The following is a 13,836-nucleotide window of genomic DNA, read 5'->3' on the forward strand; positions in this document are numbered from 1 at the left end:
CTGCCGTCAGGTGGTTGCTTGCTTCTGGTTGGGTTCTAGGAGTTCTTCCTAAATTCCGGACAGCCAGGCCTTATCAGATGTCTCTCTGGCAGAGATGTCCCCCAGCCTGCGGCTTCTCTGTTTACTCTCCTGGCAGTGCCTTATCAAAGAGCGGACGTCGTTGATTTTAATGAAATCTGGCCCAGGCCTTTGGTGTTGCGTCTGGAAGGTTCTCAGGAGCCCTCGGTCACCGCCATTCTCCGTTACCTTCTAGGAGTTCTGTCGCTTTGCCTTTTGCATTGGAGTCTTGAGTTAATTTTTGTAAAGGGTTTAGGTCTGTGTTGTCTGGACTCTGTGTGGCTGGCCAGTTGTCCCAGCACGCTTTGTTGAAAACACTCCTTTTTGTTTTCTTTTTGCTTTGTTTTCAAGCATTGAGTTGTTGGAGAAACCAGGTTCGACGGGACAGAGGTCCCCAAACTATTTCTTTGTTTTTTTTTATTAAGTCATATTTGTCTTCCTTATTTGAGATGCAGAGAGAAAGAAAGAGAAATCCCCCCCTCCCAATTGGTTCACTTCCCCGAGGCCCGCAAGAGCCGGGACGCTGGGAGTCAAGGGTGGCCTTTGCGAGGGAGGCGGGGACCAGCCCTGGAAGCCAGCGCCTGCTGCCTCCCGGCTGTGCAGGAAGCTGCCCTGGATGGGAAGCCAGGACTGGGGCCTGTGCGGGAGGAGCATCTCAGCTGCTCACCCAGACGCCCCCCCAGCGAACGGCTTCTGTAAAGGGCCAGGGGGAGAGTGGAAGCCATTGGTCATTTCCGCAGGGACCCGGTCCTGCTTCCATAATGCAAAAGCAGCCACAGACAATGTGTAAACCGATGGACGCGTCTGTGTCCCAATAAAACTTTATTTACAGCCGGTGGGCCATCGTATGCTGATCCCGCGTTCTGGATCTGGCTAGCTGCTTCCTCACAGTGTCGTTAGCTTGTTCGTCTATCCCCGTGTGTCTGATTAGAATCCGAGTAACTGCTGCGTAGATTGGAGTTCAGCTGTTAGGGCACGAATCCGCAATGCTACCCACTTCCCAGAGCACTGTGCCCTGAAACAATATCTACTCGAATAGGTCGTTCCCTGGGTGCAGCCAGATTTGCTATTAAGTAAAATTCTGTGCACCCCTAAGTCTTGGCAGGGCTGACTTGTCCCAGAGAGAGACCTGGATTACACTGCCCCCTGCTGGTGATGGGTAAATACGCATCAGAAGTTTTAGAAATTGGCTCACAGGCCAGCGCTGTGGCGCTGCAGGTTAAAGCTCCAGCTTGCAGCACCAGCATCCCATACGGGCGCCAGTTTGAGTCCCGGCTGCTCCACTTCCAATCCAGCTCCCTGCTGATGCACCTGGGAGAGCAGTGGAGGATGACCCAAGTCCCTGGGCCCCTGCACCCACATGGGAGACCCAGAAGAAGCTCCTGGCTTCAGACTGGCCCAGCTCCAGTGAACCAGTGCATGGAAGCACGTGCTTGCTCGCTCTCTCTCTCTCTCTCTCTCTCTCTGCCTCTCCCTTTCTGTAACTACAACTTTCAAGTAAAATAAATGCATCTTTTAAAAAATAAAAAAGGACACAGAAGAAACCAAGGAGGTGACCCAGATACGTAACATTAGGAGGCAGTGAAGTTCCAGGGCGCCGTGCACCTGACGTGAACCACAGTGAAGTCCCCTTAACAAGAATGGATGGGGCCTGGCGTGGTGCCGCAGGCTAAGCCGCCAGGTGGAACGCTGGCTTCCCGTATCAGAGCGCCGGCTCGAGCCCCCACTACTCCACTTCTGACCCAGCTCCCTGTGGATGCGCCTGGGGAGGCAGAGGGAGATGCCCCAAGTGCTCAGGTCCCTGCACCCACGTGGGAGACCAGAGTGGAGCTCCAGGCCGCTGGCGTCCACGCGGGGAATGAAGCAGCAGATCAAAGATCCCTTGCTCTCTCTCCACCCCCCCCCCCGCATCACTGTGCCCTTCAGATAAATAAAATAAATCTGAACAAAGAGAGTATGGGGCGTGGGTTGGCCCAGTGGTTAAGATGCCAACTAGGATGCCCGTGTCCCAATGGGAGTGCCTGGGTGTGAGTCCCTGCTCCGCCTCCTGGCTCCGGCTTCCTGCCAGTGCAGACCCGGGGGCAGTGGTGATGGCCCTGTGGTTAGGTCCCAGCCCCCCACAAGGGAAAACTGAGTTGAATTCTCAGTGCCTGGCTGGTGCGGGCACTTGGGAAGTGAACCAGTGGATAGAAGATCTCTCTCTTTCTCTCCCTCTCTCTCTCTGTGTGCGTGTGTGTATGTGTGTGTGTGTGCACACGCACGTGCGCGTGTGTGTCACTCTCTTAAATAATAAAAAGAAAAAAACTTTTCCTTTTAAATAAAAAGAATAAATGGAATTGTGATGAATGGGAAAAAAAAAAACCTTTAAAAAGCTCGAGCGACGGATCTGAAGACATCGTTTATGTAAATAAGCTCCATCAATCAAAATGCTGGCCCCTCCCCGTGTTTCAGACACGAAGGGTTTGCTCCCGCGGTCCAGACAGCAGCCCTGGGAAGCAGGAGGCCTCGTCCTCCTCGTGTTAGAGATGAGGAGGCCGAGCGCGGCAAGGCAGAGACGTGCCCGAGGTCTCTGAACGGAAGTGGCGCGCCACCAGCGAGGAGCTGGGATCTGCCTCCACCGAGGGCCTGGGCGGCAGGGGGACGGGTTGGGGGAGGCAGGTGCACCCGGAGGCTTCCTCCTGCCTGCGTTTCTTCTCCTCCCGTTTTGTCCTTTATTCTTTCTCTTATCTGCACTTTCCACTTCTCTATTGGCTTGCTTTAAAAAAAAAAAAAAAAACTAGTTGAAAAGATCGCACACTCCCTCTCCCTAATGATGTTGCCTTCTCCAGACCCCAACAATCCTGGGAGCCCATTGTTGTGGCGTAGGCCCCTGCCCTGGCCGCCCCCTCCCCCGCCACCCGTGACCGGAGTCACCTGTGGCATGTCCGTCACCCTGTGGTCCTGGTGCCGGGATGGCAGGCTAGCCTTCCCTGGGGCTGTGTGGGTGCCGGTGATAACGGCTGCATTTCTTCAACAACAGCCAATGGAGAAGATATTTCTCATTGTCAAGGCCCCTCCGTCGGGACTGACCGGAGCTAAAGCGATTTTTTGGACACTGGAGTCAATTTGTCACAGTGATGCATCGATCTAATGATCGCGCTCATAAACCTAATTCCAAAACGTAGTCTGAATGAGTGGAAAACCCTCGTTCATTTCCCGCTGTAATCTTCTCGGCCCTTCGGACAAAGGACACTTTTTGCGCTGGCTTCCGGCCAAAAACAATGATGCTTTGGCCGACGCTGAGCTAGGCTGCAGCCGCAAATGAGCAGTAATGACTCCATGTGCCAACTGCCGGACGCGGTGTCCTGCCGAGGGAATGGTGGATGCCCGGGCCCCGTTCCCTGTCCCCTGCTCTGATTGGTGCTTCTGACTTGCAGGTACGTCTGGGAAAAGGACGGGACCACGCTAGCCACGGAAGGCAACCCCCGAATCCGCCTGGACAGAAACGGCTCCCTGCACATCTCGCAGACCTGGTCCGGGGACATCGGCACCTACACCTGCCGGGTGCTCTCGGCCGGGGGCAACGACTCTCGTGGTGCCCACCTGCGGGTCAGGTAAGGGTGGACCTCTGGGGGCCTGGGAGAAGTCTCGAAGGCAACGCTGTCCCCTTTCATCAGCCACCAGGCCCTGCACGCCAGCTCGGTTAGGCCCCGTGTCAAGTGCAGGGGTCTGAGCTGGCTTCAGACAGGTGGACTCCAACTCCAACAGGACGAGTCTCCCAGTGGGTGGCCTGCGGTCCCCATGAGCATGAGATGAGGGGCCATGGTGGGGTGGGCCCCAGCCCACCTGAGCACACACCGCTCGGGCAGCCCCTGCACACGTGTCTCGCCTGCAGGCAGCTGCCGCATGCCCCCGAGCACCCTGTGGCCACCCTCAGCACGGCGGAGAGGCGGGCGGTGAACCTGACGTGGACCAAGCCCTTCGATGGCAACAGCCCCCTACTCCGCTACGTCCTGGAGATGTCGGAGAACAGTGAGTGTGGCCCCTTGTCCGCCTGCACCCCCACTGCAGCCGGGCAGGTGCACGCTTGGGAGTGAGCACCCGGGACGCGAGGCCCGGGAGTCAGTGCTGCCCTCTGGCAGCCTCAGCCCCCTCTGTGGATGGAACACTGGCCTCTGCCGGTGGCAGGCCCTCGGGACAGCTGGACGTGGGCCTGGCACGGCAGCCGCCTCAGAGCTGTGACCTCCCTTTGTGTTTCCATTCTCTGAATCCTTAAGCTGAGAAGCCCAAAGTCAGCAGGTGCAAGGTGGATGACGGTTTCAATGCTCTTTGCCCCAAGCTCATCCATGGGGGGGGAGGGGGGATGAAGGCTCTCAGTGCCCATGAGCCTTTGCTTCCTCCCAGTGCCCCCTTCCCAGCCCCCAGGGTCCCTTGGGCCAAGAGGACCCAGGAAAATGATGTGTGGGCGGGGCGGGGCGGGGCAGGCACTCACCCTGCAGCCGCGCCCACCGAGCTGCAGCCCTGCTGAGAGCAGAGGGTAAGCAGCAGGGATGCCCACCTCTGCCCTACAGACGCCCCCTGGGCTGTACTCCTGGCCAGCGTGGACCCCGAAGCCACCTCGGTCACCGTCAAGGGCCTGGTTCCCGCTCGCTCCTACCAGTTCCGTCTGTGTGCCGTCAACGACGTGGGGAAAGGCCAGTTCAGCAGGGACACGGAGAGGTGAGGGCCTCAGTCTTTGCCTCTGTGGAATGGGAATAGTAGTGCTGTCCCCCCTTAGAGACAACGTAAGGGTTAAATGAGGTGACAACGGGGGTGGTGCCGTGCACGGAGCCTGGCTGACCGAATCCTCCAACCACTAACCACTCACCCCTCATCCCGCCCCCCCCCCCCCACCGCGGGACTGTGGCCCACGCAAGTTCAAAGACACAGCTCATTCTACCCTGCAGCCCCTCAGGCCACCCTCATTGTTAGATGAAAACAGCAGGTGTTTGGTTGTAAAGCATCACCAGGTGGCACCCCCTGGAGTCGGACCTGCATTCTACACCCCCTACTCCACGGGTCATGGGAAGGCAGGGGTGAGGCCAGTGGCTGGGCTGACCGCAACGCAAATCACGTGGCCATAGCTGTTTTTCTTTTTAAGACTTATTTATTTGTTCAAAGGCAGAGTGACAGGAGGAGGGAGGGAGGGAGGGAGGGAGAGAGAGAGAATCATCCACCTGCTGGTTCACTCCCCAAGTGGCTGTAACAACCAGGGCTGGGTCAGGCTAAGGCCAGGGGCCAGGAGCTTCATCCAGCTTTCCCACGTGGGTAGCAGGGGCCCCTGGACGTGAGCCGTCTTCCGCTGCCTTCCCAGGCACCATAGCAGGGAGCTACCCTGGGAGGCGAGCAGCCAGGACTTGCACCAGTGCTGCACGGTGGCCTGCTGGCATCGCAGGCGGCGGCTTCACCCACCGCGCCACAACGCCGACCTCACGTGCCGTTGGCTTTTTAAAAGACTCCCTTCAGTGCGTAGGAAGAGACCGGGGCTTAGATCAATCCTTGTGGTTTTGTCGCCATTCCAGTGTGTTTGACTTGCTGTGCCGGGACCCATGGTGCTGACTCATCTCCCTGACGGCCCGAGTCACTATGAGGAGGGCTCCGGGTGCCCCCCTTGAGCCTTCGCAAACATGGGAGTGAGCCGTGTGTGTTTTCGGAAAGCCATCCATCAGAAAGCAAGAATCAGAAAAATAAACAGAAAGGGAAGGGCATCCATCAAAAATAATTAATTTTGCTTCTGATGGATACCTGTCGGCGGCATGAAAAATACGCGTAGGCGGAACACTGCGCCCCCTGGCGACACCCGAGGGGAAGTGTCGCAGCGCTTGCCTGCAGGGGGCGGGCCGGTGCCCTTGGCTGCTCCCCACACGCCGCGTGCCCACCCCAGCCTGGGGCTCAGCCGGTCGGACGTAGGGCCTGCCTGAGGTGCACCACCTGTTTGCACCTGGGACGTGAGACTGCCTAACTCTCCCACGGCCGAAACATTTCAGCAGGGCCCGGCATTCAGTCTGGGGTTAAGACATCCCCGGCCCCCACATCCAGGCGTCTGGGTTTGATTCCCGCCTCCGGACCCTGATCCCAGCTTGCTGCTAATGCAGACCCTGACAGGTAGGGGTGATGGCTCAACCAGCTAGGTTCCTGCCACTCGCCCGGGAGGCCTGGGAGGCGCTCCCAGCTCCAGCCCCGTCCCCATCTGGAGCCCCACTGTGTCTCTTTCTGCCTCTTGAATGTGACCTCATCAGCTCCAGCCACAGCTTCTTTGGAAACGGGAAACCCAGGCCCACGCTCCTCAGATGCACCAGAAATATGCCCGGGGCGCCGCCTCCAGTTGTGTAAGGCCGGCACGTGGAGCTTTATTAGACAAACGCCCAGAGAGTGTCAGGGCCTTGCCCAGAAACACACAGCAATTGTGCAGAACCTCCCAGAGTCAGGCAGGGCAGGGCTCCATGTTTGCCTGAGATCGGGAGCCAAAGACCCGCCCACTCCTGGTGTTTTCCCATCCAGGATCTCCCTCCCCGAGGAGCCCCCCACGGCTCCTCCACAGAACGTCATCGCCAGCGGCCGGACCAACCAGTCCATCATGATCCAGTGGCAGCCGCCGCCCGAGAGCCACCAGAACGGGCTGCTCAAGGGCTACATCATCAGGTAGGCGTCCCCCTCATGACGGCAGGGGAGCCGGTTCCCCGGGGGAAAGGGGTGGCGCAGGAGGGGGAGTGGGCCGAGTGGGCCAGAGAGCAGTGCGAGTCCACGGCCAGTCCTTCCCACCTAACAAGGACCAGGCACCAGAAAATGCCTACGTTGTGGTAGGAAAGACTTAGGTTAGCCATGCGGCAGGACTTCCAGCAGCAAGTACCTTGGAAACAGCAGGAATGCATCGGAGAAGGGATACAGTGTAGAGGCTGCAAAGCCGTGTGTGCAGGCCAGCCTGCGGCGTGTCAGCAGGGCTGACGGAGGGGGAGCTGCTGGGAATCGGGAGAAGGAGGAAGCCGCCACCCCGTGGCAGCCATCAGAGGCCGGTTTCTTTGAAGAAGGACCACAAGTGGAGAAGTGCCCGGCAGGTGCTACCTACAAACCACAGCCGGGAGACCCTGTCGTCCATTTGTCCACTGGACTGAGGGTGGCTCTCCAGCGACCTGTGGGAGCACCGTTAAGGGAACTGAGATGCACGGAAGACGCGCTCTTCCCAAAAGAAGGCGAGCGGTGTGTTATTTGGAGGCCCGGAGGATGCTCAAGGACGCTGAATTCTGGCCGCGCCAGGCTGGACAGCTCCCGGGGTCTTGTCCCTGCTCGGACGCCCTCACCGTGCGGGACTGCCCCAGACTTGACGCTCCGTGCTCAGCTCATCCCGTGCTGGGTTTGCGGCTCATCCCCGAGGGCCGTGCTCCCCAAAGTGCAGCGCCTGGAACCGCAGCCGCAGGTGGACCCTGTGCTGGAAGGAGCCGTGTGCGATGCTCACTGAGGTTCCGGCAGCCGGGGGGTGTATCTGGGACCTGTCTCTCTCCAGGCTGTGCAGTGTGTCCACACGGTTCTCCTGGGCGTCCCCCGTCCCCCCCTGAACCTCCAGGGTTTGCCTGTTTGGACCCCATTGCTCTATCATCAGAGGCTCTTTTTCTACCTAGGGTAGCTCAGGTCACCCGACCCCACCTAAGTGACTGTCCCAAGACAGCGCCACTAAACCAGACTGGGAGGGAAAACGAGCCGAGCGTGGGGACTGTTCAAAGGCTGAGACCCGTGGGCTCTCCCCCCCACACTCGCAGCCCCCTCCCCGTCAAAATGACGCATCCCCTGGACCTGTGCCACCCAGCCTCTAACCACTAGCACCCGTGGCCGTTGGATAAAGTACCTCAGCTCACGCTCGGTGCTTCACCTGCACTGCGCGTGCTGTGGGGCTCAGCAGCCCCCGTGCCAGCGGCTGCCCGACTGGACAGCCAGGGGTGGGACACTGCTGGCATCACGGGACGTTCCAGCAGACAGCCCTGCTCCGGACAGGTTCCTGGGCGCGCGGGGGGCCGAGGCAGTGGACTCAGCATCCGAGACGCAGCCCCGTCTTCTCCCGCTCAGGTACTGCCTGGCCGGGCTGCCGGTCGGGTACCAGTTTAAGAACATCACGGATGCTGACATCAACAACCTGCTGCTGGAAGACCTCATCATCTGGACCAACTACGAGATCGAAGTGGCCGCATACAACAGCGCGGGGCTGGGCGTCTACAGCAGCAAGGTCACCGAGTGGACGCTGCAGGGAGGTGGGTGAGACCGTGGCCTTGGCGGGGCAGGCGCTTCCTTGCTCCCAGCTCCCTTGCACCTGTTGGGTCAGACACTGCACAGTCCCGAGAGACTCAGCCTAACCAGGCCCCCACTCTCGCCCTTGGTGGTGCAGTCCCCACCCTGCACCCGGCCCCCTGGAGGAGGCTGGGCTGGGACACAGGGACCTGCTCCTGAGTGCCCCAGGAACCGGATCACCAAACAGCGCCCATGGAGAGCTCCACCGGAAGCCACTCCCAGGGCCTTTTTCCTATCCATCACTTTTACGTACTGCACCCAGACGAACCCAAGAAGGAGTCTTGGGTCTCAGCAGAGAGGGAGGAGTTGAGGGGGGTGGGCAAAGCATGGTCTGCAGACCCCTATCTGTGTTTCTCTACTGACCGGGCCCACCCCCCTTCCCGTCTCTCCGTCTCCAGTTCCCACGGTCCCCCCGGGGAACGTGCACGCAGAAGCCACCAACTCCACGACCATCCGCTTCACCTGGAACGCCCCCAGTCCCCAGTTCATCAACGGCATCAACCAGGGCTACAAGGTACCGGAACCCATCTTTGCCTTAGGAGAATGGCTGCGAGTCAGGGAGGCTGGGGGACAGGGGGGCAGGGACAGGGACAGGAAGGAGGCCCTCCGGCACACACAGGACCTGTGATGAAGGGGAAGGCCACACAGGCTTTCTCCAAGGCCACGTTCAGGCTGTGGGTGGGTGGGTACCACCCGGACAGAGACCCAGTGCAGGGGGCCATTCTGATGGACACCGGGGCGTGGGTTTATTTCAGGCTCGGGAACACCCAGCTGTAGCCACAGCCTCATCTGCAAAACCCAGCATTCGAGGTGCTGGCCGTCACGGGCATCCTGATGGGGGAGGTGTCCTTGGGCTGCCCTTGACCCCCCCAGAGGGCGTGGTTGAGGTTGCAGAATTAGAACTGGGACAGAGGGGTTGAAATCCCTGCTTGCCCTCCGCTGTTTTCCTGGACAAGTTCAGTGTCAGCTTTGTGGGTCTTTAGTGAATTTGCACTGGACACTTTGTGCTCCAAGGAGCTTTAAAAAAACTGTCCTCGTTTGCGAATTGGGTGATGAGCCCTGTCCTCTGGTGAAGTGAGACCATGCTCACAATGTCTTCAGCAGAGCGAGGACTCGGAGAAGGATTTTAGTAGTGGCAGGGGTGACAGGGGTTGGCCCAGATGCCACAAGGAAGTTCTGTAGATTGGGCGGCTCACACACGCTTTGACTGTCTCACCGTTCTGGGGCTACGGGCCCAAGGTCAAGGCGCCGGCACCTTGGCGACCCCCGCCGCCCCTCTCCCTGGCTGTAGATCTGCCTCGTGCCCCATGCCTTCTGCTCTCTGTGTGCGTCCCAGTGCGGAGGGCCTCTCTCTCCGTGAGGACATCGGTCATTTGGATTGGCTCCCACCCTCCCAACCTCATTTGGCTTTTTTTTTTTAATATGTATTTATCTGAGAGGTAGAGTTATAGACAGAGGCAGAGAGAGAGAGAGAGAGGTCTTCCATCCACTGGTTCACTCCCCAATTGGCCTCAACAGTCGGAGCTGCGCCGATCTGAAGCCAGGAGACTCTTCTGGGTCCCTCACGTGGGTGCAGGGGCCCAAGGACTTGGGCCATCTTCTACTGCTTTCCCAGGCCACAGCATAGAGCTGGATTGGAGGTGGAACAGCCGGGACCCGAAGCGGCACCCACATGGGATGCCGGCACTGCAGGCAGAGGCTTAGCCCACTATGCCATAGCGCCAGTCCCCTCCTTTAGCTTTAAGAACCTCTTTAATGGCCCTCTCCAAGTATGATCCATTCCAGGGTCCCGGGCCGTAAAACTTGCCCGTGTGGATGTTGCTAGAACACAAGACAGCCCATAATAAGTACTAACAGTAGCAGCAGCAGTGGCAGTGAGTTAGCCATCACGGGACGATGCCTTAGAAGTCAGACCCAGGCTTGGGTCTCTTATCCCACCAGGAGCATCACGCCTGCCCTCCCGCAAGGGAGCTGAAGACGGCTCACGTGTTGTGTGGTTCAAGGGGCGGGGCCTGTCCCCAGCTGCTTAGGGCAGGGGCCGGTTGCCATCTGCTCCCTGTAGACGGGGGGAAGGGGTACAGCATTTGAGGGGTGTGTGGCCGTGAAGTCAGCTCTGAAGGCGCCAGAAAGCTGCAGGCTGTCGGTGTAAGCCCGGGCTTCTGTCAACCCCGAGATGATGGCTGACCCAGCCAGCACGGGTCTTGCACCCTCCGCCCTGTGTTGGCACAGCCAAGATCAGTTCTAGAAGTTGCGGCCTCGGCCGGGATTCCCGCTCGGTGGGGAGGTCAGACAGAAGGGACTGAGATGGACGGGTGCAGGGAATTTTCTGCTGATGTTGCAAGCGAGGGAGGGGAGGTCCAGGGCCCGATCCACCCTGGCCGCAGCCCTCGGGCTCCCGGAAGGAAGGTGGAGGACCCAGGGTTGGATGAGCTGTCCAGGGTGTGGTGCCGCAGCTGAATGCGCGGCGTGCTAGCTACATAGGAAAGCCGCCTAATTGGGACTCTGGGGGCAGGCAGGGGAGGGAAGCGGGAGGCCAGTGCTGCCCGAGGAGCAGAGCTGAGCTGGAGACGGTTAGCTGCTTGCTGCAATTATGAGCACAAGTTTTGCTGTGCATATGGGAGAGCCAAGCTACAGACTTCTAAGGCGAACGCCCCCACCCCTCCCCTCCAGGTCCAGGACCGCCAGCCAGTGGTGAGGAAAGTTAGGGCAAGGGCCCACGGGAGCCAGAGCAAGAGGAGGCTGTGGAGGGTCCCCTGACCCCCAGCGGCAGTTGTTGGCCCACACCCCTGAGCTCCTGCTTACAGGTCAGCAGGGGCGGGCTTTGCAGGTGCTCTGAGCGCATGCGCAGGTGGAAGAGTGAGAGGCGCTCACCCTCACGGGGGCTCCTTCCAGGTGCCAGGCAGCACGCTGAATGCCTCGTGCATATTCCCCTCTCGTGCAAGCTGCATGAGCCCTGTCAGCACCCATTTTACAGACGAAGAAACCGAGGCAGCAAAGGGCAGTCACTTGTGCAAGGTCAAACGGTTCTTGGCATTGGTTCGTACGTTAAACAGAAAACGGAGCAGGTGTTCAGCCCCGTGGTTAAGACGCCGGCATCCCACACCGGGGGCACCTGGGTTCATCTGCCAGCTCCGACTCCTGACTCAACGCCCTGCTAATTCAGACCCTGGGAGGCAGTGGCGTTGTCTCAGGTAATTAGGTTCCTGCCACTCATGTGGGAGACCTGGGCTTGGGCTTGGTACCTGGCTCCTGGTTCCATCCCCAGCCCACCAGCATCTGGGGAATGGGCCAGTGGATGGAATCACTTCTCTCTCTTTCTCTCTCTCTCCACTTCTCAAATAAATGAAAAATATTTGTAAAAGAAAAGGATCAAAGTACAGTTTTAATTGTAAACTAATAATCGGATTCTGATTTTCTTCAGTACGAATCAATAAAAAACAGTTCCCTTGCTTCTTTGGAAAGCAGCAGTGGCTGGGCCCTTGTTTATCGCCAATGAGAATGGGCATTTTTCACCATGTTTTAAAAAGGTTTATCTATTTGAAAGGCAGAGTGACAGAGAGAGGGAGAAACAGAGCCAGAGATCTCCCGTCTGCCGGCTCTCTCCCTAAAAGGCCGCAACAGCCAGGGCTGGGCCAGGCCCAAGCCAGGAGCCTGGAGCTCTGCCCATGTCTCCCACATGGGTGGCTGGGGCCCAGGCACCTTCTGCTGCTAACCCGAGTGCCTTCACAGGGGGCCGAGCAGCCGGGACTCAAACCAGCGCTACTATGGGATGCTGGCGTTGCCAGTGGTGGCTTAACCCACTGTGCCACAGCGCCAGCCCCTTCGGCTTTTAACTCTGAGAATTTTCAGATATCTGCCAAGGTGCAGGCAGGACCATAGTGAACAGCAGCTTTATCCGCGGCTCACAAACACACCCGTCTGTCCCCGACCCTCTGCCTCTCCCGTGGAACATTCCGGAGCTGATCCCATAAATGCGTCTGCATTGAACAGTGTGATAGATAAGGTCTCTTCTTAAAACTAAACCACAATAAGCGCATTATCAGGATCAGGCCTAAAAATATCAGCAGTCCCTTTAGCCTCCTTCGATTTCCCGTCAGCCTTAGAATTTTCTGGATCGCCGCGTAATTTCTCTTTCTCGGTTTGTCGGCCCCGGGATCTAAATGAAGTCCACAGAGTCGCCACCGCTGGGGTTTTGTGAGGTCTTGGTTGATCTGCAGGTTCCCCGTCTCTTCCTCTCTCCTTTTTCCTTGTGATTTATTTGGCGAGGGAGCTTAGTCATCCCTCTTTAGAATGTTCCAGTGTCTGGCTTTTCTGATTGCATCCCCATGGGGTTATTTAACACATCGCTGTGAACGCTGCGTTTGCAGTTAATTGGAACCTAGAACTAGGGGCGATCAAGTCCAGTGGGTTTTTTGTTGTTGTTGTTTTTTTTTTTTTTTTTTTTTTTTCAAACTATCGCTTCCTGGATGGTGCTGTGCGTCTCCATCAGGAGGAGCCACGTCTGGCTCTCACTCTTCCTGTGGTGTCGGCTGCCACCAGCAATCCTTGTGTGATCTGTGCTCGCCATAGGGGTTGCAAACGGTGATGGGCGAAGACTGTCATTTCGCCTTGATTAGCTGAGATGCTTTTAAAAACCAAAACAAAACAAATTTCCCTTTATCAACTTTGGTGTCCCAGGTTAGCCAGGAAAAGCAGCGTAAACGCTCAGTTCTTTTCCATGACTTGGCAATTTTTAGTACAAAAAGAGTTGGCTCCTTGGGACTTTCCGAGTTGCCAGGGGAACTCGGTGATGTGGGGAGGAAGGGTGGTGACGCTTTGTTCTGGTTGTGTTTTGCCACTATTACTGTGCACTTAAGGATTTGTTAACGTATCTAATGAATTTCAAGTCTCTAAATTTTTTTTTAAGATTTATTTATTGACTTGAAAGGCAGAGTTACAGAAAGAAAGAGAGAGAATGAATCTTCAACCATGGGCTCACTTCCCAAATGGCTGGGCCAGACCGTAGCCAGGAGCCAGGAATTCCATGAGGGTCTCCAGGTACTTGGGCCATCCTCCACTGACTTCCAGGTGCATTAGCAGGGAGCCGGATCAGAAGCGGAGCAGCCGGGACTCAAACCAGCGCTCCTGTGGGATGCCGGCATCGCAGGCAGCGGCTTAACCTGCTGCGCCACAGGGCCAGCCCTCAACTTCCTTAGTGATGCTAAATTAAGCCATCGTTCCTGCTTCACGTTCAGTCCTGGGAGCATGGCCCATGACGAGATGTCCCAGGCTGTATGTCTACTGCACGGTGCCTGGGATCGGCCGTTCCGTTTGGAGTCCTCGTTCCTCCTGGTAGGCAGTGATAGTGGGCACAGTCTGGCCTCTCTGGACTCCTTATGCCAGGAACGGTGGTTGTTTCTGCACCCCATTATTGGGCAGCTCAGAAATCTTATTATCATTTTTTTTAAGATTTTTTTTTTTTGACAGGCAGAGTGGACAGTGAGA

At 57.7% G+C, this 13,836-nt stretch overlaps 1 protein-coding gene across 2 annotated transcripts in view; it reads left to right on the top strand.

The window, feature by feature from the left end:
- The window catches only part of SDK2 (sidekick cell adhesion molecule 2), a 237,523-nt gene that overhangs the window by 172,893 nt on the left and 50,794 nt on the right, over positions 1–13,836 (top strand). For both annotated transcript variants that reach the window (XM_051825916.2, XM_070060373.1), the window contains exons 13-18: positions 3,474–3,650; positions 3,932–4,068; positions 4,608–4,755; positions 6,577–6,717; positions 8,134–8,315; positions 8,751–8,866. In XM_051825916.2, coding sequence (XP_051681876.2) covers positions 3,474–3,650; positions 3,932–4,068; positions 4,608–4,755; positions 6,577–6,717; positions 8,134–8,315; positions 8,751–8,866 — 901 coding nt within the window. The remainder of the gene's footprint in view (positions 1–3,473; positions 3,651–3,931; positions 4,069–4,607; positions 4,756–6,576; positions 6,718–8,133; positions 8,316–8,750; positions 8,867–13,836) is intronic.

The sequence above is a fragment of the Oryctolagus cuniculus genome, chromosome 17 (genome assembly GCF_964237555.1).
Source record: "Oryctolagus cuniculus chromosome 17, mOryCun1.1, whole genome shotgun sequence".
Lineage (NCBI taxonomy): Eukaryota > Metazoa > Chordata > Mammalia > Lagomorpha > Leporidae > Oryctolagus > Oryctolagus cuniculus.